The 23,954-nt window shown below is 35.4% G+C and overlaps 2 protein-coding genes across 2 annotated transcripts in view; one reads left to right on the forward strand and one right to left on the reverse strand.

Annotated features, from left to right (window-relative positions):
- LOC134649589 (abl interactor 2) overlaps positions 1-23,954 on the reverse strand; it is a 289,784-nt gene continuing 265,830 nt past the window's right edge. The window contains exon 8 of the mRNA XM_063504407.1: positions 1-160. Within this exon, the coding sequence (XP_063360477.1) occupies positions 35-160 (126 nt within the window). The 3' untranslated portion in view covers positions 1-34. The remainder of the gene's footprint in view (positions 161-23,954) is intronic.
- The window catches only part of LOC134649649 (uncharacterized), a 129,352-nt gene continuing 105,515 nt past the window's right edge, over positions 118-23,954 (forward strand). The window contains exon 1 of the mRNA XM_063504487.1: positions 118-4,060. Within this exon, the coding sequence (XP_063360557.1) occupies positions 433-4,060 (3,628 nt within the window). The 5' untranslated portion in view covers positions 118-432. The remainder of the gene's footprint in view (positions 4,061-23,954) is intronic.

A 23,954-nucleotide genomic window follows, 5' to 3' on the forward strand; every position in this document is an offset into this window, starting at 1 on the left:
TGTGTGCGTGCAATATTAATTAGCAATATACGATTTACATAGTGCACGATAAACCCGGCGCGCGGGCGCAAGTGGTCGGCGCGCTCACTCCCCTCGGCCAGCGTCGGCGCGCGCACCGCTCGTACGCCCGCGTAAAAATAAAGTCCACGGCGCTCGTGTACTCCAAACATTTATAATTATCAGTAAATCGCCGCGAGAGCACACGACTGGCACGGCCAGTGACCGCTCGCTGAAAAGAAAAACCGCGATCTGTCTACCCGAGCCCTTCAGCCCGCATACCACGAAATCCCTAGGCGACGCAACTAACCCGTCAAAATCGCGACTCCTACGCAGACACCGGTGTCGCAGGCGCGAACCGCGTTTGATTGGACGCCGCGTGTGATTGTGTGATAACGTTGTGACAGTGATAACGATTACAATCCGTATTTAAATATGCCTGAAAAACCTAAACGACGTAAGCCAAATAAAAATCAACGCAATAGAAATAAAAATAAACAAGATCAAAATAAAAATGACAATGTAGAAAGCGTTTTGAGCTCTGAATCATGTAGTGCTGATGTTTATGAAAACAAACAAATTTGTACAACAGTTAATGAAACCAAACAAACTTGTACAACAGTTAATGAAACCAAACCTGAAATTTCAATACCTTTAATTGACAAGACGACAATACAAGATGAAAAAACATCTAAAAACACTTCCGACAATGAGTTAAGCACGAATCAAGATTTGAATAGCAATAGTACTGAATTGCCGGACTTAAACTCTGTCGACAGCACGCACCTCAATGTTGAACAATTGGTGGACAGTGTTACTAATAACCCGCAATACGTCGTGGAATCTCCTGAGCATTCACTTAAAGGCAAACCCAAATTAAACTCAAATGTAAAAAGCAAGAGCTTGGATAATGAGGAGGATACAAAAATTGTTGAGATAACGGAAGAATGTGGCCTACAGTCTGATGATGAAAGCACACCACATTTAATTGATAGCAGTAGTGTTTTAGTATCTGATGTTGAGTCTGATATAGAATGGGAAAAGACAGATGATTTAGAAGGCTCGATTGTTCCACGTGAATTAAGTAAACCTTTAAGAATTTGTGATATTCCTATTACATTTACACAAAGCGAACAAAGCAGGACGTTGACACCTGAAGAAGAAGAATCTTTGCGTAACTGTTTACAAAACCTTCCACTGACTAATTCAACTTATGATTCATCTGAAGTTATTGTTCAAACCGTGCAAGTTGTCAATCATGGAGTTAAGCATAGACTTCGCAAAAAAGCATCTGCTGATGACTTTATCTTTAATAGACTGGGTCCTCCAAGAACCCTAGATGTTATTGATGAAGAAGGTAGTGGTGAATCGTCAAAAAGCTCAAGGCGCCAATCATATTTAAGCGAAAGAAAAAATTACAATGACGATTTAGACGATGATGTATTTGAAGATAAGACAAAAACGAATAAGTTTGTTACTAAAATGAATCACAATAAGTTTGGAAGGCAAATTCAACAACAATGCATGCTTCTTGATACCAAGTTAAAAGAACCGGAAATCAGTGAAGCACGAGGAGACTGGTCAGTGTCAAATGTGGAAAAAATGACTGGAGCTGAAATTGTATATTTAACGGATACGTCGAGTAGCACAAGTTCAATTTATGATAATAGTGAAGACGGAGATGACGGAGTTGAGACAGATGCTTCAGTCAGAATGATTACGCCAACAATTGAAGTAACTGATACCGAGACCTTGCTTAAGGAAACATTTGCTGCAAGTCAAGCAGCATCCACACAAAACATCCCTCGAGTAATTGAAATACCAACAGAAATCAAACAAGGAGACGACAATCAGTCAGTTCTTAACTCTCATGAAATAGTAGTATTATCCACTGATGAGATAAAGACCAATTTGACTGTCAAAGACGTTGAGTCTGATAATAATGTAAATACAACGTGTAATACGAATAATACGAATATCAGTAGCAATTCACAATCACAAAAGTCAAATAACGGATACCACCTAGAAATGAAAGTTTTAAAATGCGAATTAAATGATGCTATAAATAATTTAATAAAAGAAGTTTCGTCCGATTCTGAATCCTCCGAAAAAAATGGAAAAGAAATGCTAAATAGACAAGATTCTTCTAGCAGTGTTGGTTCCTCCCAATGCACGGCCAAATACAACCCCACTTATTCATCCCTTAACGATGTCTCTAACATTATGCACGATGATATGAGCGAACTCCCCGTTAATATTCAACACATAATTGAAAATAGTAGTACAAGTCATGTAAATGATGTATTTGAATGTGTTACAGGGACCGCCTCACAAAATAAAAGAGGAACTTTAGACGAGCCATCCACATTAAAAGATCTATGTGTTCAAAAAGTCGCAGCATTTCCTTATGGTGATAAAATACTAGAAGAATTGGCATCAGTATCAAAACGACTCCAAAATATAACAATTTATAGTCAGAACTCTAACAGTGAAACCAAAACGACTGCTATTGGATCACAAAGAAATCCACAGTTTCAATCTAAAGAAAATATGCCTTATTATCCTTTGCCTGACGTTTCATCTATTGAAAAGGTAACATTATCTTCTAAAGATAATGGCCATAATCCACCTCCAGTGCAACCTCGTAATTCTTCTTTGAAATTATCTCAAGATGAAAATCATTGGGTAGGGGTGCCAACAGAAACGGAACCGGTTTATGTTTGCTTATCACCATCCCAAAAAATGTTAATGGAAAAAACAAACACAGTTATAACTAAGGAAGATGCTAGTCAACTTGTTGATATGCATAAAAAGTATGTTGATAGAAGAGGTTATAACGAATATTACGACAAAGAGCTTAGAAAAGAAAACCGGCAACCAGATAACGCTCCTGTAGTGCCATTCAAATCCCAAACTGGGTCTCGGTTACTGGCGTTGATACGTGACCCAGCTGTCACTGATAATATCAATTCTATGAAATCAAAGAATCAACTAAAAATATTAGACCAAATAGAAAGTATTGACAAAAAATCTGAAGACATGTTTAAAAAGCAAGAGATTTACAATTCGGCTAGAAATTTTACAAGCAATTTAAAACCTGTTCCTCCGCCTAGAACTCGTAAATTTTCATCATCAATATATGAAAGCGACGAAAGTTCTGATTTTACAGATAGTTCATTTCGCTCTATTAAAAATGAGAGAAAATCATTTCACTACTCAACTGGTAATTTAAGTAAAGAAATTGAAAATGATATATCTTCAATTCAAAATATGCATCGATATTACACAGACTTTAGAGATCAGTTCAAAGACCAAAGTGCTCCAAGAAGACCGTCTTTGCCCAAAGATTTGTGTGACCAGCAAATGGAATATATACGACAAAAAGAAAAAGAAGTTGAAGCTGAAATACGTCGACTTGAAAATGAAAAGCTTAGTTTCCCTGTACAGCTGAAACGCGGGCCCAGGGCTCCGCTTATATCAGAAGCCGAAGTCTATAACGAACAAATTACTCGTACTAGTAGTCACAGCATGCTTCTTAAAAAAGATTCAGAGTTAAAACTGTCTGCTCTTAAATCATCAAAAGTACCAGAAAAACCAGATAAAGGAAAGTTGTCTGTTTTCAGCAGTAGTCAAGAAGAACTATTACGTGAGAAAATGTATTCAGAATATGTCAATCAAATGGCAGAACGCGAAGAAAGAAGGCAACAAAAAGTAATTAAAATAACCAATAATAGTAAACCTGTGGCGTCTACCTCGGAAAACCCTTTTTCTAAAAGTATGCCAGCCTTAGATTTTCTTGATTCTAAAGTAAATAATAGAATCGAAAAAGAATTTATTTGGAAAGCAAGAGAAAGGTGGAACAAATTAGGTATCAAAGATCCCGAGACAGAGGATGAGAGGGATGAGAATAATAAAGATGTTTATAAAGAACCAAAAGTATTTGAGCACAAAATTAAAGTTATAGAAGGAGGTGAAGAAAAAGATGTCAAGAAGTTACCTAGCCATCTGCAAGACTTCGTTCGTTTCACTGTTAAGGACACCGATCAGGGAAAAAGCAGTCCGGGTGAGTCCAGTACTGGACCAGCATCTCCGCACGTTATGATATTGTGTGCAGTGATTATTCTAGTGATAGCTTTTGGCAAAATGTTTTTTCGATTGTTGCGAAACAAGTGAATACTAACAAAACATATCTTAAATAAGACTTCATTTAACATTTGTATATATCAGTTTGTGTGTAGACGCTGTGTGTTGTTGCATGAGTGTAGTTTGTGAATGCGAAATGTATTTTTAGTTCTACATGTGTTCAGATAGCATCAATCAAATCTGTGTACTTTATTGGAGAACCCAAATGATCAGCTCTAAGTGGTGAGTATTTCCCGTTTATGCATATTCCCAGTCCCAATGTATTGAGCATGAGTCAGTATTTTACGTCAGGATATATATCATATCAGTATTGGATTGAAGCAGATTTATTACAGACGTGGATGGAGTTATCTAATGCAACATTTACAATGAGCTTGGTATTATAGATTTTATATGAACATGAATAAACACACATCTGTACGTATGGATTTATGCCAACATAAATATATAGATTTATAGGTCGCTAGTGCAAAAAAATCAGGCTGTCTAAATTTACCATTTTTATGAAGGTAATTTTGAAATGACTTATTCAATTAGATACTTGGTACTTGGTACAGACTATAGCAGCAATAGTGTTCAACCCACGGGCTCTTTGTCCATTATAGTCTGGACTGACAATACGTATAACACACGAATACTACTTTCATATATCGGTATTTATTTTTCAAGTAACTGAGTAGGTATATGAAGACCTATGGCAACGAAACACAAAGAAAAACATATCAACCTGAGGGTCTTGAAGCCGCATCACTCGTCTCAACTCTTCGGGTGACGAGGGCTAATTCATTCATAGCTCAAGCTGGTGTTGACTATTTGGATAAAAATTGTATAGTCATTGTCTTAATACTCTATAACAAATTAGTTGAGTAACAAATTTTCAAATCATATTAGTGGAATATCAATACGTAAAACAAAATTAAGACCTAAAAAAATAAAATAATGAAGTAATACTTCCACGATGCGAAATTATCCTACACATTATATGCGAAATTTGCTAAAGCCAAAGAGTAAAGCTACATAATCAGTACCTAGCAGATCAAATTCCCGTCAATATTTTCCTGGAGGATTTCCACCCGTAATTAATTTCTGACAGCGGCAACATGTGTTTGTATCGACGGCTATGTGACTGGAATTGGGACACGAACCACCCACTCAGTAATCGTATCTATTAGTCTATCTCATCTCTTTGTTCGAATATAATCTGAGGTCTGAGTCAGTATGTATTATGCCATTTCGTTTTTCATAAGCTTACGTAAGTGTTTCTAGATTTTTCGTGAACGACTTTACTAGACGAATAATATTTTTTTATGTTTCGGCCGTTACAAAGTAGTATGTAATCTTAATTGATAAGATAATTAGAAATCCTTAAAGTGGGTGATTGATAGAGCTCACTAGATTAAAAAAGTAATTAGAAATACGTAAGCAAATTGTAAGGTAATAAAACGTAATATATTATAATGAATTGCTGTCACCTATGAATGTCGTTAATAATTCAAATTGCACTGCCGTGACGGAAAATTATATGAATATGACTCGGACAAAACAATGTAAATTGTCAAAGGGTGTTTACAATGTCAATGATTATTGTGATAATGATACAGTGTAGCAGGTGACAGCCGTCGCTCCTGCGGCTCGGAGATAAATGCCTTATCACGTGACACACACTAACACTGATAAACACGATAATTGGATTAGAGCTAGCACCAAACCGCGTTAATTAAGTGATTAAAGGAGTATTTCACCTGACGATAATGCGGGTTTGATTACAAACGACATAATTGGATCTGGGAATGGCCTTAAAATTATAAGTCATGTATTAAGAGGCTTTAATAACATTTGTTAATACGTAGCTAAAATCGACCAACATACATGCTTGTATAAAAACTAAATAAAAACTATAAAATAAATATAAAGATGTTATTTTATATGGCTGTTAAAAAATTAAAACAGCCGAAATTAGGTACTTAGCTTCTACAAGCAATGTGAAATAAAATTAAAGAGAAAAAAGAATGATGTTTGAGAAAAGAAAAGAAAAATAGATAACGCTCATTTTAAACTATGTGTTGTAGATTGATTTTGAGGTGTAGGTTCAATTGATACAGTCAATGCTATAGTTTCAGGTCGTTTTCTGTGCATGAACTAAATTTTGGTCGCGAACAATATAATATAGCGTAAACGGAAAATGTTGAAGAATTCCTCTTGAGGAGTCAAGTGCATCGTCCCTGAAAATATTTAGCCCGTCTAATTCCGTCCGGTATGGCCTTTGGTGACGTGCGTACATACTTCGCGTATGACCACAGCTCGATCTTTCACTCAGGCTATTCTTACCTTATTTATTATGACCTAGTAAATGTAAACTAGCTTTTATGTGTATTAACTTTTCTACATTTGTCTCGAGATCGCACTTATGTCATAATATGGTGTTGTTATACAAAGAGTTTGTCTTTGGTTTCCATAATCATCCTGTTTTAAGTAGGTACATACATACTTGTAAACATGAAGGAATAGATGCAAAAAACATTTCCTTCGCTTAAACTATCTAACTTATTGGAACATATTTAGATAGGTATCGTGTATCATTGTGATGTAAGACCAATGTTTCGACGCAATCATCACAATTATCACAAACAAGTTTTTTAAACACTAATGTACAATTTTAGCACAAGGTCATTTCGGTAAATACATTGCCAAATACCATTCGAATACATTTCAAAAGCAGTCTCAATAAACAACCCGGCTTTATTCCGCGTTGGGTTGACTTTATAAATCGACCGAACTAAAGGAATAGACGGCGAGGCCAACCTAAGGTTATTTAATAGAAATTTTATTGGTAATGCGTCTGAACTCCGACACAATGACGGACCGAGGGGTCCGTAGTGGCACTATCTAAATTTATCAATCGCAGTAAATTAAACTGTTCAGAACCCCTGACCCGGCGCCAATAACGTAGGCATTTCAATTAAATTCGCAGACGACTTCATAGTGTAGGTACGCAGTGGGATCATTCTGAATACAAAAATCAGTATAATAATTTTAATATCAACATGTACCATCGAACAACTGTTAAAGTCATTTAAAAAGTAAAACTATTATCATATGAGTATTATGATTATAACACTTACTGTGAAAACGTTCTATGGTGCGTCACAAATCAGTTTGTTCTATTGTATTGTACATTATGTAAATGTATGTAACTAAAAAAACCTAACTGCAAACGTACTACTCGATACTAAAAAAGTAGGAAATCAGTGTCTTGCACAGATGTAACCGAACAAGTGCATGTGCACCAATACATTTTCGATATCATTCTGATACGTCAGATGCACATTCGAGAATCGGGGCCCAGATCCTCTGCTGGACAATTTCAATTTAATCAACCATTATTTCGCGGAGGCCTGAATAATAAAATGACAAATATTCATATCGGCATTACTCGTAATAAAGCACCTGCGTATCAAGTGAAGCTGCAGTTGCTGACAGGTAATTATTTAAAGGGCAATGTTATATGGCGACCACGAGACAACATTCAGTTACATTGTTTTCGAGTGCTTACTAACCTAGCCCCGGCCATCGTTGAAGGCAAGTAGGGGATGATACTCGTAAATGTTATATATAATTGTGATATTTCAGGTTATAAACTACCAGTAGGGCTAAGATAGCCGGCTCTTTATCGTTTGTCACCATGGCTGTCACGTTCTAACAAATATGTAAGTGCGAAAGTGACGCATGGCATGACAGGTGATAAAAATGCGACCATGATAGCTGGTCAGGCTAGGTTACAGATTTTTTTTAATTCTTCAAGATATGTAATTGAGTAAAAATCATGTCTATTTCCAAATTTTCATTTATAATGTGTGTAAAGGAAGTCAAATAGTTCAGCTCTAATCCAAACACTGCATGACTTTGAAGATACTATTGACATTGTATGTTATGGTAGTTATGTTATGACGCGCCTTGACTTAAGATTCGCATTTAACATGTTGGTTATAACACTTATAACTAATAATCTAAGTAATCTGTGATCGTCTATTGCAGTGGTTCCTAACCTGGGGGTAATTACCCCGTAGGGGTAAAACTGGTATTTTACGGGGGTAATAAGCTAACCTAATATAACAATACAACAAACGTACACGTTATATTTTTTCATTACCATTGGGAGGAGGGGTAAAATCAGGTTCCCTAGTTAGTCATAGGGGGTGACCGGACTGAAAAGGTTAGGAACCACTGATCTATTGCATATGTAGATCCTACAGAAGCAGTTTCTGATGTTTTTAATGGCAACTTGTGATTCGGTGACTTGGTCAGTTTTTTTAATTTTATATTTCATCACACTAATTTTGTGGTAATGTAATGATTGCAGCAAAGTTTTCAAAGCAAATGCCCCGAGTTCAAAGCCACTGAAAGTTAAATCCATCCATGGATATATTTTAGTGATGTTAGAAGTTGTCAATAAAGAAGTACAAATACAGCTCCAGTCAAACGTATATCTGTACGGCTACCATCAGTTTGGCACTGACATAAACGCCGTCGAGAACGTAATTTACTTTCTATACATCTCGCTCGTACTCGCATATTAGTGCAAACGAGATGGATAGAAAGTAAATTACGTTCTCGATAGCGTAAATGTCAGTTTTGACACTGTCAGTGACTCATGGTACGGGTTCTGATGGCGTAAATAGCTTCCTTCCGTTCACGTCACATCGCGAACGTCATCAGAGAATGATACAGTCAATTTGCGCCCATAATGCATATCCATTAGCGAACAATATGCCATGCCAATGGCAGTCGTAAAAATGAATCTGCGCGCTCGTATTGTATAGTCACATCTAATTATATGTTTAGATACGTTTCGTTACTCGTGTCTGGGGAAATATATGAAGAAGTTATATATACACATTTGTTACCAGTCCAATTGAAAATATACGAGTTTATTTTACAATTTTACGGAATCTGGAAGTAGCGCTATGCATATTTTAACAATAAATTTTAATGCTATTTTGTTGGCGCACCAATAAATTCTAATGCGATTTTGTTGGCGCACTAATCTATATATATAAATGCAAGTGTCCTGACTGACTGACTGACTGACTGACTGACTGACTGATTCATCAACGCAGAGCCGAAACTACAAAAGATAGAAAGTTGAAATTTGCACACTAGGTTGCATTTATAAAGTGTACAAGAGATAAGAAGCGATTTTGAAAAATTCAACCCCTAAGGGGGTTAAAAAGGGGATGAAAGGTTGTATGGGGAACAAGTTTTATTTTAAGCTAAGAATTTGAAACTTTGTACAAATGTATTATATTAAAAAACAAGAAAACTAATTTCAGCGTTTTTGAAAATTCATCCCCCAAGGTGGTGAAAAAGGGGTTAAAAGTTTGTATGGTGATCAAATATTTTTGTGAGTGTGGGACTTGAAACTTTGCATATGGGGATATTATTATAAGACAGGAAAAGTAATTTCAGCGTTTTTGAAAATTCATCCCCTAACAGGGTTAAAAAGGGGTTGAAAGTTTGAATCCATTACAAATGCTTTGAAACTTCTTAGAAAGGCATAATAGCCGATTACAAAAAAAAATTAATTGCAACGTTTTTGGAAACTCAACCCCTAAGGGGGTTAAAAAGGGGATGAAAGTTCGTCTTGGGGTGCAAATTTTATTTTGATCTAGAAACTTGAAACTTTGCAAAAAGGTATTAAATTAAAATACAAGAAAACAAATTTCATCGTTTTTGAAAATTCATCCCCCAAGGTGGTGAAAAAGGGGTTGAAAATTTGTATGGATATCAAATATTTTTTCGAGCGCGGGACTTGAATCTTTGCATTTGGGGATATTATTAGAAGACAGGAAAAGCAATTTCAGCGTTTTGTAAAATTCATCCCCTAACAGGGTTAAAAAGGGGTTGAAAGTTTGTACGGGTTTCAAATTTTATTTTAAGCTAGGAACTTGAAACTTCGTAAAAAGGTATTAAATTAAAATACAAGAAAACTAATTTCAGCGTTTTTGAAAATTCATCCTGTAAGGTGGTGAAAAAGGGGTTGAAATTTTGTATTGATACCAAACAGTTTTTCGAGCACGGGACTTGAATCTTTGGATTTGGGGATATTATTAGAAGACAGGAAAAGTAATTTCAGCGTTTTGTAAAATTCATCCCCTAATAGGGTTTAAAAGGGGTTGAAGTTCGTATAGCGTTCAAATTTTATTTTAAGCTAGGAACTTGAAACTTTGTTAAAAGTTATTAAATTAAAATACAAGAAAACTAATTTCAGCGTTTTTGAAAATTCATACTCTAAGGTGGTGAAAAAGGGGTTGAAAGTTTGTATGGATATCAAATATTTTTTCGAGCGCGGGACTTGAGTCTTTGTATTTGGGGATATTATTAGAAGACAGGAAAAGTAATTTCAGTGTTTTGTAAAATTCATCCCCTAACAGGGTTAAAAAAGGGTTGAAAATTCGTATAGGGTTCAAATTTTATTTTAAGCTAAGAACTTGAAACTTTGTAAAAAGATATATTTTTAATATGCAAGAAAACTGATTTCAGCGTTTTTGAAAATTCATCCCCTAAGGTGGTGAAAAAGGGGTTGAAAGTTTGTATGGATATCAAATATTTTTTCGAGCGCGGGACTTGAATCTTTGCATTTGGGGATATTATTAGAAGACAGGAAAAGTAATTTCAGCGTTTTGTAAAATTCATCCCCTAACAGGGTTAAAAAAGGGTTGAAAATTCGTATAGGGTTCAAATTTTATTTTAATCTAAGAACTTGAAACTTCGTAAAAAGATATATTTTTAATATGCAAGAAAACTAATTTCAGCGTTTTTGAAAATTCATCCCCTAAGGTGGTGAAAAAGGGGTTGAAAGTTTGTATGGATATCAAATATTTTTTCGAGCGCGGGACTTGAATCTTTGTATTTAGGGATATTATTAGAAGACAGGAAAAGTAATTTCAGCGTTTTGTAAAATTCATCCCCTAACAGGGTTAAAAAGGGGTTGAAAGTTTGTACGCGTTTCAAATTTTATTTTAAGCTAGGAACTTGAAACTTTGTAAAAAGGTATTAAATTAAAATACAAGAAAACTAATTTCAGCGTTTTTGAAAATTCATCCTGTAAGGTGGTGAAAAAGGGGTTGAAAGTTTGTATTGATATCAAACATTTTTTCGAGCGCGGGACTTGAATCTTTGGATTTGGGGATATTATTAGAAGAAAGGAAAAGTAATTTCAGCGTTTTGTAAAATTCATCCCCTAATAGGGTTTAAAAGGGGTTGAAGTTCGTATAGCGTTCAAATTTTATTTTAAGCTAGGAACTTGAAACTTTGTTAAAAGTTATTAAATTAAAATACAAGAAAACTAATTTCAGCGTTTTTGAAAATTTATCCTGTAAGGTGGTGAAAAAGGGGTTGAAAGTTTGTATTGATATCAAACATTTTTTCGAGCGCGGGACTTGAATCTTTGGATTTGGGGATATTATTAGAAGACAGGAAAAGTAATTTTAGCGTTTTGTAAAATTCATCCCCTAACAGGGTTAAAAAGGGGTTGAAAGTTTGTACGGGTTTCAAATTTTATTTTAAGCTAGGAACTTGAAGCTTCGTAAAAAGGTATTAAATTAAAACTGCAAAAAATTTGTATTGATATCAAACATTTTTTCGAGCGCGGGACTTGAATCTTTGGATTTGGGGATATTATTAGAAGACAGGAAATAGTTATTTTCGATACAAGTGCGAAAAAGAGGAAATTCGAAACGAGTGGCGATAAATTAAAACACGACCGAAGGGAGTGTTTTAAATTGACACGAGTTGCGAATTACCTATTCGCACGTGTATCGAACAACGTTTTACAGTACATATGGCACTTTAAAGTTTCGACATACGCACGAAAAGTGCTATTTTACGCACTAGTGCGGAAAAGTAGCCCCATATGTACTGTAAAGTAATTTTAGCATTTTGTAAAATTCATCCCCTAACAGGGTTAAAAAGGGGTTGAAAGTTTGTACGGGTTTCAAATTTTATTTTAAGCTAGGAACTTGAAACTTCGTAAAAAGGTATTAAATTAAAACTGCAAAAAATTTATTTCAGCGTTTTTGTAAATTCATATTTCAAGGTGGTGAAAAAGGGGTTGAAAGTTTGTATGGAGATCAGATATTTTTGTGAGTGCGGGGCTTGAATTTTTGTACAGAGGCATTTATTAGAATACAAGAAAAGTAATTTCAACGTTTTTAAAAGTACATCCCTTAAAAGGGTTAAAAAGGGGTTGAAAGTTTTTATGGGGTTCAAATTTTATTTTAAGCTAGGAACTCGAGACTTCTTAAAAGGGTATTTTATTAAAAGAGAAGAAAACTTATTTCAGCGTTTTTGAAAATTCATCTCTCAAAGTGGTGAAAAAGGGTAAAAAGTTTGTATGGAGATCAAACATTTTTGTGAGTCTTTGTAAAATGGCATTTTATTAAAATACGCGAAAAGTAAATTCAGCGTTTTTAAAATTCATCTCTTAAAGGGTCGAAAGGGGGTTGAAAGTTTGTAAAGTTGCAAACAAACTTGAAACTTCGTAAAAAGGTATTTCATCAAAAGAGAAGAAAACAAATTTCAGAGTTTTTGATAATTCATCCCCATGGTGGTGAAAAAGGGGTTGAAGATTTGTATAGAGGTCAAACATTCATTTGAGTGCGGGACTTTAATCGTTGTAAACTTTGTATATGGGCATATTATTAAAATACAAGAAAAGTAATTTTAGCGTTTGTAAAAATTCATCCCCTAAAATGGTTAAAAAGGGGTTGAAAGTTTGTATAGGGTTCAAATTTTATTTAAAGCTAGGAACTTCAAACTTCGTAAATAGGTAGTTAAGTAGTAGGTTTTATTAAATAGAGGACATGAAAATCTTCTGGTTGAGAGGGATTATATCGAGAACAATTTTATTCAGTTAGGGGCTTGAAGCTTCGTAGGTTGTGAAAGTGTATCATGCGTTGTAATATTAATAATTAACAAATGATTAACCGTCTTACTGCGATCTTTTGCTGCATAATGTTCTAAGCTAATGTAGAATATATAACCACCAATATACAAATCCACGCGTACGAAGTCGCGGGCAACAGCTAGTAAATTATAATGCTATTTTGTTGATCGTCATTTGCTGACGCTGTTGTCAATAATAACAATATTATTGAATAATGTTACCTAGTTACAATTCTTATCTTAGAAATGTCGACAAGGTTTTTCTTATCTGTTTATCATTCTACATATTTATTTTGAACTTCAAGTCTATTCAGCTATTATAAATGTCATGATTAAGTAAAAAACTTCCAACCACAAACTATAATTATGGGTATGATAGTTACACTTAAGCAGTAGCATTTATACTTTAAGTTTAAAATATCAAAACAATTTATTGCTACCTGCTTTAAAGTGAACTTCACTTTTATTTAAAAAATGCAGCAATGGTATGTATCCCGTATTTTTATTAATTATTAACACAGAGTTTATGGACTAGCTATTCATCGTACATGCTTTATTAAGAAAAGTCGTTATACCGCGGTATTCGGAAAACAAGATCCGTTCTAAATTAGAGAACGATACGATATGTACTTAATGTACTAGATACGTTGTAGTTTAGATTTCAACTAGTTCTCTTTTGCAGCTCAATTCGGGCAACAAATGTTACTTTTACGTTAAAATCTCCTAATAATATCTTGTGGAAATCGTTCAAGAGTACCTCCAGAATCGCACAAATGTTAAAACAGGAAAGATCTTAAATATATCGTTGTCGTATCTTGGTGATGTCTAATAGATGTTTAGTTCAAATCCGAATCGGGCCCATATACTCATTACGTTACGTTTTTGTAACAAATCGTCAATATTTCATTCCGTGTGAGTGTGACCATCACTTTATCCTTACACTTGGGATAATAAAATAGATAATAATATATACTCAGTTGCCGTCGGTGACATCAGCGGCTTGTAATACTTACCTACTCGTAAAATTGGCAAGATCGAAAACTCTTAGTCTTGCCTCAGATGCTGTAAATATACCAGCTTGTTTTTTTGTTACATACTATCTTTTGAGTACAGTCGGTAAAACTATTAGCTTAGCACCCCTGCATACAAATATGTACGTAGGGGTGCCACGCTAACAGTTTCGCTGACTATACGAGTACATGTCCACTTTCCGTATGTCCATTTTGACTTTAGACCTAATCAATTTATAATATCAGCCTTGATAGTTGAGGGGAAAAAACATTTAAATGTCAAATATTTACTATTTCCTGAGAAAATAAATGTGAGACATACATATACAAAAGGAAGAATGAAATATAAGGCTCTGTATTTATTTATTTATATAAGTACCTACGCATTTTCCAAATGAAACTCGTTTTCATTGCTTGAAGTATATTTGTCTTATTTTCCTCAAAGTTCAATTTCTAAACCATCCAAAGACTCAAACAAAACTGTGCCTCAATGCCTTTGGGCTTGTTCCACAATGGCGGAGCACAATGAGCCCCACCGGCGTGTGACGTCACATCCGTGGCCAAATCGCTTCCGGCGCGCCCGCGGGCTTTTCGACAAACTCTTTGTTGGATCCCTGACGCGTCGTGTCGCGTCCTGGCGACACGTCCGATTAGGCACGTGAAAAATTACTTTACAAATTGGAAAAATAGACACAGCAGATGGATTTCCAATTTCAGGTAGAGTTGTAGGTAGTTTTTATGTCTGTCTGTTTGAGATAGCGGTAAAGGTAGATATGATGTTCGACCTAATGCGGTTTCATAATATGAGTAGGTATAGTGTTGTTATAGTTAGGTAAAGGGCCCAAGAAAACTGCAAGTCCATAAATTCAAATTTCAAACTGACAAGGCCTCATACCTATTAAGGATATTTTTTGTTTACATACACGAAGGTTGTTATTGTAATATTATACCTAATATTTTATGCATCAGCCAAGGTAAATGAAATCAAAGATTGTTTCCATAGGAAAAGTACCCTCATACGTTACAAAAGTAGGACGAAAGTTTGTTTCGATAAATTGAATTCAACGGTATGAAAACAATCGAAACCTGGAAACTGTTATAATAAATTTATTATTCCAAAATTTATCATAGGTACAATTTTCTTTCACTCAAAGATTTCCCAGTGGGCTGCCAATATTTTTCACCGTTGACATAGGCTACAGCGCCATCTATTTTCGAAACGCCGGACGGAAGTTCGCCTCGCCGCCACTAGATGTCTAGTGACCTAAATTTGAAAGGAAGTTTCTTTTCTCGCCTGATGACTAAGAGTGTTAATTTTAGTTTCCCAGAAGAAAACTTGCCAATATTATTTTGTATAACAAATGACAGTCTCTTTGGCAGACTCGCATATGTATTGTGTATAAACTTCGAAGCGATGACTGGCCTTGGCCTAACGCTGGATAATATTTGTATCACATTTTAATAGCTAGAGTAACTGTTCAAATTCTATAAAAAACTAGCGGTATATATAATTTTGTCTATCACTAACCAATAATTAATTTAATGTTTTTGTCAATCACTTAGTTATCATTGTTAAATTGTGAGAGAAAATCCGAACAGGGGGCCGATTTTTGAATTTCGACCACTCGATTTCGTGTATTTCGTTAAATAATATCTCCACTACTAGGCATTTAAATTCTACTAATAGAATTGAAATCGAGAGGTCAATACCAATAGATTCCAAATTTCGATCGCTCGTATTTCAAAAATTAGCATTTCGCCGTTTTCCACCGATTTTCTAGTGACGAAATCGAGCGATCGAAATTCAAAAATCGGGCCCCAGCTTATTGCGAAATTATGTGAATTTAGTAAGTCTCCAACTTTTGTTGCCTAGATACTATATAAACCAAAACACCGAAAATTCCCATTTATAAGTGTACCTATACTTAGAATATTTAGAATACTTAGAAAGGATACTTAGGAAGAATTTTCCAAACTTTATTTGGTAAAGGGTTTGTTAACACATTCCGATTATTACAATATTCAGAAGGCCAGTTGCCTGTGGGGGATTCAAACGACGCCAACTTTTGATTAGGTGCCTACAACAACGGAAAGTCCTGTTTGCATTCCCGGACCTTGCCCCCAATTTGTAATAGTGAAATTATTTTACCCTGTAATAATTCCTGCTTTCACTACACGGGAACATTTTAATTATGTTTTTCCAGTGGGTACAGTTTAATTATATCTCTACGTTCTATTAGGGAGCAATTGCTAACATAAATGTATTTAATTAAAACAGGTGAAATATGAAAAATTAAGTACCCTAGTTTTTTTCTACATTGTTAGTTACTGAGGAAACAATAACCTTTAATATCTAATACCTTTAAACGAGCAATTCTTGTATATTTATTTATTTATATGTATATATATTTCGGGGATCTTGGAAACGGCTCTAACGATTTCGATGAAATTTGCTATATGGGGGGTTTTTGGGGGCGAAAAATCGATCTAGCTATATCTTATCCCTGGGAAAACGCTCATTTTCGAGTTTTTATATGTTTTCCGAGCTTTGCTCGGTCTCCCAGATATTATCATGTAATTTAGTACAAAGTTAGCGTTTCTCATTATGACGATGGTAAAAAAATCAAATGTATTTAAAACGTCTTTGGCGCCTACAACAAGTCACTGAGCACGTTCTTGCTGAAAACAAACAGAGAACAGAAACAAAAAATTGGCCAACTTCAAAAGTTATGTCATTATTTTCCATTCTTCTGCCGCAAATCCATATTTCTGTACCATGTTCATAATAACATACGTATTTTCAAAATGGGATCTACGTTTCTATAAAACTGTCTTTGATGTTCCGTACAGAGTACAACGCTTGCGAATACTGGACCTTTCATCACGTACAAATCCTTGCTTAGTTTAGTTTTGCTCATCATCTGAGTGGGATTATATCCCTCGAAATGGTTTAGCAACGAATTTTGCGACTCATACAAATCTTGTTATATGTATTAGATAATGTTATATACCTACCTACATGAATGGACATCTTTTATAATGTACCTACGATTTTTTTAACCTGATCTTGATTTGATATTTACATGAATACTTCATCTTTGTTGTTCTGTTTTGTTTCAATTTTCATCCCTTAAAAAGTGTACAAAATTTTGTTAAATAAATTATTTGCACATAGTCACACTAACTTAACTAACACGTAGGTTCAGCAAAGCTATATAAAACATAAAAAACAAGACGTTTTCGGTTAGGTTTTGGCCTTTATTAATGACTTTAATGAGCATTGACAGAATAAGCTGACAAAAGGGTTCGTTATTATAATACGCAATTAGAGTGTTGATTGTTATCGTAGGGTTTTGTCAACACAAAATGCCTCGAGGCAAATTATAGTGCCAGCCTGTTTGATGTCATGTCGGGAGAATAGCCGACATTTATTGGACTCGAATGTTTACCACCGCTCCTAAGTAAGTACCTAAAAGAACTTGACATAAAAATATAGTTTTACTGTTTTCCCTTCGAAGTCTAATAAACGACGAAAATGCCTTCATGTTCAATATGTTAAACAAAGGGTATGACGAAGGGAACACCCAAATATTCCGAAATATGTTTTTCCAACTTTCATAACTTCGATTTTCATAATCCCGATTTTTTATTGAAATTACGACTTTGAAAACCACGAAAGAAGAAAATCACGACTATGCTATTACCGAAAACTTAAAATCCGATTGTCATATGCACGGAAGCTTAAAGTTCCGATTTAAAAAAAATCCGAAAATATTTTTTCCGAATTTGTCTATTCCGAAAAAATCATTGACCGATCGGAAAAAAAGTAATTCGGTATTCAGAAATTCGATCTTTTGTAAACTCGGAATAATGAAATTCGTGATTTTCAACATAAGATTTAAACGCACTTAGATTTAAAAGTCTATATGTATAACTAACGAAAATCCGAATCGGAGCACCCCACTATCCACGTGGTCTTGTCTGTCCTACCCCTAGAGTGTACGTATGTAAAAAGCCGGAGGCGCGGAGGGGAAGCAGCCCTCGCCCGCCGTGGCAAAGCGCAGAGCACATCGCGAGCCGCAGCGGCCGCCGAAGCTGCGGAGGCGAGCATTTGTGCCTGCGGTTTGCTACGCAAGGGCGAAGGGGCTGCTTTGCCTGTAGCGCCGGAGCAGATGCGGAACACGACTCGATAAATTCGGAATTTTAAAAATGGGGATAGTTAAAATAGGAATCACGTCAAATCGGAATTCAAAATTTCGGAATAATGACAATTCGGAATTCGTGATTTCAAAAATCGAAAATGTTAAATTCGGTGTTTATCACTATCGGAATTTTTATATTCGGAATTATGTAGTTCGGAATTTAAAAAAATCGGCTGTTCTGCTATTCGGAAATATATACCTTCGTGATTTTCATCCTTCGTAATTACGACAGTCGGAATTTTGATGGATCGAGCATTTAAAAATCGGAATAATAAAGTTCGATATTTTAAAATTCGGCATTAAATATTTCGGAATTATGTAGTGTACCCCATTTGGGCCCCTGTTGGTTAATTTTTAAAACTATTTGTTATGACTTGAGAGGTTATTACGTATTTCCTTTTGCCGATCACTTTCCGCTATCTTGCTGCTACGAGGGATAGGAAAACAACACATAAGAGTACCTTTCACTGTTCTTCTCAACAGAAAGTTACTGTTTATTGTATTAAGGGTGCGTATAGATTAAGCAAAAATATATAACATAGTTTGCATGCAATGTTAATGAATTACAATAATTCATAATGCTGCGTTGCAACCAATGTGTTTTTGACGAAATATCAATAAGTCAAAATCACATACGGAAAAAAACAATTGAAAGAACATGGCTATCCGACTTTAAAGAGGGCATTTTCCTTCCCCTTTGATGTAACCGAAACCGTACCGCGTATTTACTTATAAACCTCGGTTCAAATACGCCTTATCCGTGCCAGATCCTACCGTGGGAGAGTCCGCAGCGGGCAAGATTAATTAGGCCTGCGGTTAAATTAATAACGCAGCCGACACGCACCCTGGACGCTGGGCGAAGGAGCTCTGTGCGAACCAATTGTATTGTCTGAAATTGGAACGTACCTAATATGTCTTAAGTTCTAACTCTTTTCGCTTAAAAACAAAATGTTAAACATACTTAGGGCCAGTTGCATCACACACAACCAACCACATTTGACAGATTGATCAACATCACTCGACAGAGAACTATGAAAATTCCCATACAATAAAATTTTGCGAACACTTTAACGGTGACAGGCGGTTTGGTGCAACCGACCCTTAATATCTTTATTCGTAATATATTTTAATATAAACATTAGAATATTTTTATTCCAAAGTATCTATTTTAACCAACCGCTATCGGCTAGGTTAAAATAATAGAGTTTAATCAATCTTAAAATGCATCTCCCTCCTGTAATATTTTTACATTTAAGTACATTTGCTTAATTGCGTCGAATAATGAGGATTGAAATCCAGATCCAACTTGTGTCTACGGTCTGTCTACTAGTGTCCGACATATCTACGGTGTTAGTGGTAAAATTTGGAATCGGATCAGCTTACAAACTGTACCACGCGCGTGCATTTTAAGAATGATTTTCTTCCACGCAGTTTTAAAAACCATTATTAGCAATATGTACTATGTAAATTGTATATTATAATTTATTGAAAAATCTGTAAATGTTGAACAACGGTAACACTAACGTATATTTGTCTCGAGAACTTATCTAAAATATTCCTTTAAGATAGTACTTACAACCGAGAGGGACTATTAATTTTATTAAATGTAGGTAAATAATAATACGAATTGATGAAGAAATAGGGTTGATGAAATTTGAAAACAATATGAAAACAACTGTCAAAGTTCGTCCTATGATTCATTCGCGGAACTTTTATAATACAAGTACTCGTAGATGTCAAATCAAAACTACGTAGAGTCTGTGCGGAAAGAGAAGAGTCGGGGAATGTATGGGGCCCAATACATTTCACGACTCTTCTCTTTCCGCACAGAGTATATTCTGGTAAATCAACAATTTCCTGTCGTTCGTAACTATGGTTACGGTCTCCTGGGTTACTCTTAAAACTTTGGTTTTATGCTATTTAAAATAACCAAACATACATTTTTATTTAACAGTTATCATCCCTTTACATAATGGGTCATCTGCTTAGCATAATAAAGTTCTACTAATATTATTAGTACCTACGTACCTAATACTAAAACATTTCTTCTAGTTGTTTATCCCTTACCTCCAATTAAATGTAAATCAGTACAATACACAGTTTTTCCACATGACAACTCCATCAAAGGCACAGCTAAATTACTAGAGTGGCATCGAAACGGCAAAATTCCGCAAATAAAACAAGGACTCGTTTTACCAAACAACGCACCTATTTGCCGCTGAACACCCTGTAATCGAATATGTCAGATGCACTGACCCTTATTCGAAATCACCGCTGGCCGCAGCAAACAATATGTACTACAAAAACTAATGCAGGGATTATAATATTTTTCACCACACCAGCTCGGAAAGGATTACTTTGGACTTCAATAACTGATAGCAAAGTTGCATTTTATTCACATGTGAGACAAAGTAATCAAATGGAAATTTTGAGTTGTTTTCTTATGTTTGCTGGTAGAATTGACTTTTAAATGATGATTTTGGATGATAAATATTTAATAACATTCATTTGGATTTGATTTGGTTTGATATTTTACATTTTTATATTTGCTTCGTGTTGGTGTGGTGAACTCGCTACGCCCGTGGTTCAATTTTGGAATCTTTCGCTTGCTCAGGTATCAATATTAGCACGAGCGGTTAAACAACAACTTTGCCCCCTTGTAAAACAAGTAACTAATACATTATACCACATTTGCTAAACTAAAGTTCAAACGGAAACGAGTGCAGTTTTAATATTCTGTTTTTGTTGTTAGAAATAATTAGCTTGAAAACTTATTATACTTAGTGGAATTTTTCTAAGATCGCATATTTCTCAGTTATGAATTGACCCTCATATATACAGGGTGATTCATGAGACGTGAGCAGGACTAAGCCTACAGATGTACAAGACCTACAGATGTGCCTTTTACAAATGTAAAAGAATCGTTCACCACAACATTTAAGTAAAACAATCACGCTTTTTTTCTGGTGTTATACTTTTTGGTAAGGACAAATTTCATTATCTACAATCATGGATACCCTACAACATTTAATTATCAAAGATAAAACCTTTTTAACCGTTATGACAGAACTTTGAGTATGAAGAAAATAAAATGTCACACTTTAGTGAGATACGATTTTTCAAAAGTAATGAGACTCCGATGACATTCAATTTGGCGCTTGTTATGGATAAAAGAAAGAGGTTGACCATAAATGTCGTAAATAAATTTTAAACTTTTTTTTAAACAGTGTATAAATGAATTAAAGTTTATCTCACAAATACTGGTACGAAACGGTTGTTTATAATATACTGTATGCGTCGGCTTGATCCTGCTCACGTCTCCTGAATCATCCTGTATATATAGCTGGTCAAGCAAATCTTGTCAGTAAAAAAAGGCGCGAAATTTAAAGTTTCTATGGGACGATATCCCTTCGCGCCTACATTTTTAAAATTGCCGCCTTTTTCTACTGACAAGATCTGCTTGACCAACTATATATATGAAGCTAAGACCTAGCGTTTATCTGACAGCTTTATCGTTTATCTTTGGCAAAATATCCACATGTTTTGCTTTCTCAATACCTAGTGTTCATGAATCGTTGTTTTAGTGGGCAGAACATGGAATATTTCGCTTGTTAATTAGATGCTCGCACATGACGGGACTCGTGCCGCGCGGCTCAATGAGATGCAAATAGCATTACCTCTCTATTACGGCCACTAATGAGCTGATACCGATAAACAGCCGACGTCTGACCTGTACGTTGCCAATGTTGCCATTGCTTACAGAGTCTATTGACAGCGTTATGGAAAATGGCGTTGCGCCGAAGTTGCGTCGAGCAGCAGCCATATTTATTCAATAGACTAACATGACATTTCATAGTATGAAATGACAGATGATGTTCAATACTGTGAAATGTCATTTCAGTCTACCGAATAAAAAAATAGACTTTAATAGGGATGATGACACATGTTGAATTTTATAACAAAATCTAGTAAAATAGATAGCAAAAGAGCAATTCACAATAATGTGGAGTTTAAAATAAAAATTAGAAAAATTACAACCTGAAAGTTTCAAAATGTAAGCTTTTTTTTACTTCCAAAAACGATAAAAGTAAGGGTACCATTCGATTACTTACATTTCATCCAAAAAAATATTGTATAGACACTATAGGTACAGTCGACGTCAAAGATACGTTTACACTTTTGCATCTTATAGCAACGGAATAAGGTGCAAAAGTGTAAAGATATCTTTGACGTCGACTGTACATAAACGCAATATTTCACCGACAAAAACGCAATTTTCTTGTTTTGTCCATACTACAAGGGGCTCCCAGAGACCTTGAAGTCACGTTCCCTTACCGTTTTGTTTAGGGCGTTTCGCGAGTGAAGTGCGACTGTCGGCCTTTGACTAAAATTTCTGACTTTTGTGTTACTTTAATGCAATGGGTACCATATAGACATTTGATCCTAAAAACAAACCCGATCGATTGATACCATAAATGAAAATTAGTCATGTAGCCTATTGGCTAGACGCCGACGCTCGAAAGACGCTAAGTGTGCCCAGGCCCTTACAGTCTGTGACCACGAGATTTGTAACAACTTTTCGTAGTCGGAGAGGGGTTGTGCACAAATCACGCGAGGTGTTTTCAGCTACTTTTTGACCCCTCCCTCCCCCTTGGTGATATTTGGTGAGGTTTTTGGTTAAACCCGCTCCCCCCATAACCTCACGTGTATTTTTTTGAATTTTGAAGTGAAAACTTCTTTAGCGGCGCTGGGCACTTTTTGAGGTGGGGAAAAAATGATAAACTCGAGACAGAGTAAGGCGATCATGTGACCGTAAGGGGCGTAAGGTGGCCAATCATAATTTAGATGGCATTTAAATCAATAAAGATAAACTCAATGTTATTTGACATTTATGTTGCGGACTCCTTTTCAGGACTCTACCTATGTTCAAATAATTTGACGTTATCATGGCAGTATGTAAATAAACAATAAACATGTCAATGAAAAAGTGTGATCTTATTTGAGAATGATAATAATATATAATAAATAAATAGATTACCTCCGCTAAACGTATGTATCGTGTTACCGGGCGTCGGTAACATAGTGAGGTGAGTTTTCACTTCTATCGGCACTCCCGGAGTGCAACCGTTGTTGCTTGTTTACATTCGACCTAATTTTAAGTTACTCGCTCCAAAATTTCGTAAAATAAGATTATAGCGAGCTATTTTGAAGTGCGAAGTGAGATTTATGTTTAACGAAACCGATGATTCATGATGTGGTAGGTATTTTTTCTTAGTTTCGTTCACTGTAGAAAAATACACGTGAGGTCTCCTTATGACTGGTTAGATCATTTTCCCAAAATCATAATTTACCTGTGGCATAATTTCTTTTCGCATTTTTTGCTATTCTAATTTACACCAGACGCATTCATTCCTAACCCCTCCCCCCCCCAACGTGATCTGTCGTGATTTTTACGTGACTCCCCCCTCCCCTATCGAACCTCGCGTGATTTGTGCACAAGCCCAGAGCGTCCTAAAGCCCTATTTAGACGGCTCAAGAACTCGCATGCGATTGTATGCAATGCGATGTATATTTTGACACAATTCTAGGGATTGACAGGGCAAGATATGATGGCGCCATCTGCTAAATACTTCGATCGGCCAACCCCATTGTAGGATTT

Source organism: Cydia amplana, chromosome 7 (genome assembly GCF_948474715.1).
Source record: "Cydia amplana chromosome 7, ilCydAmpl1.1, whole genome shotgun sequence".
NCBI lineage: Eukaryota > Metazoa > Arthropoda > Insecta > Lepidoptera > Tortricidae > Cydia > Cydia amplana.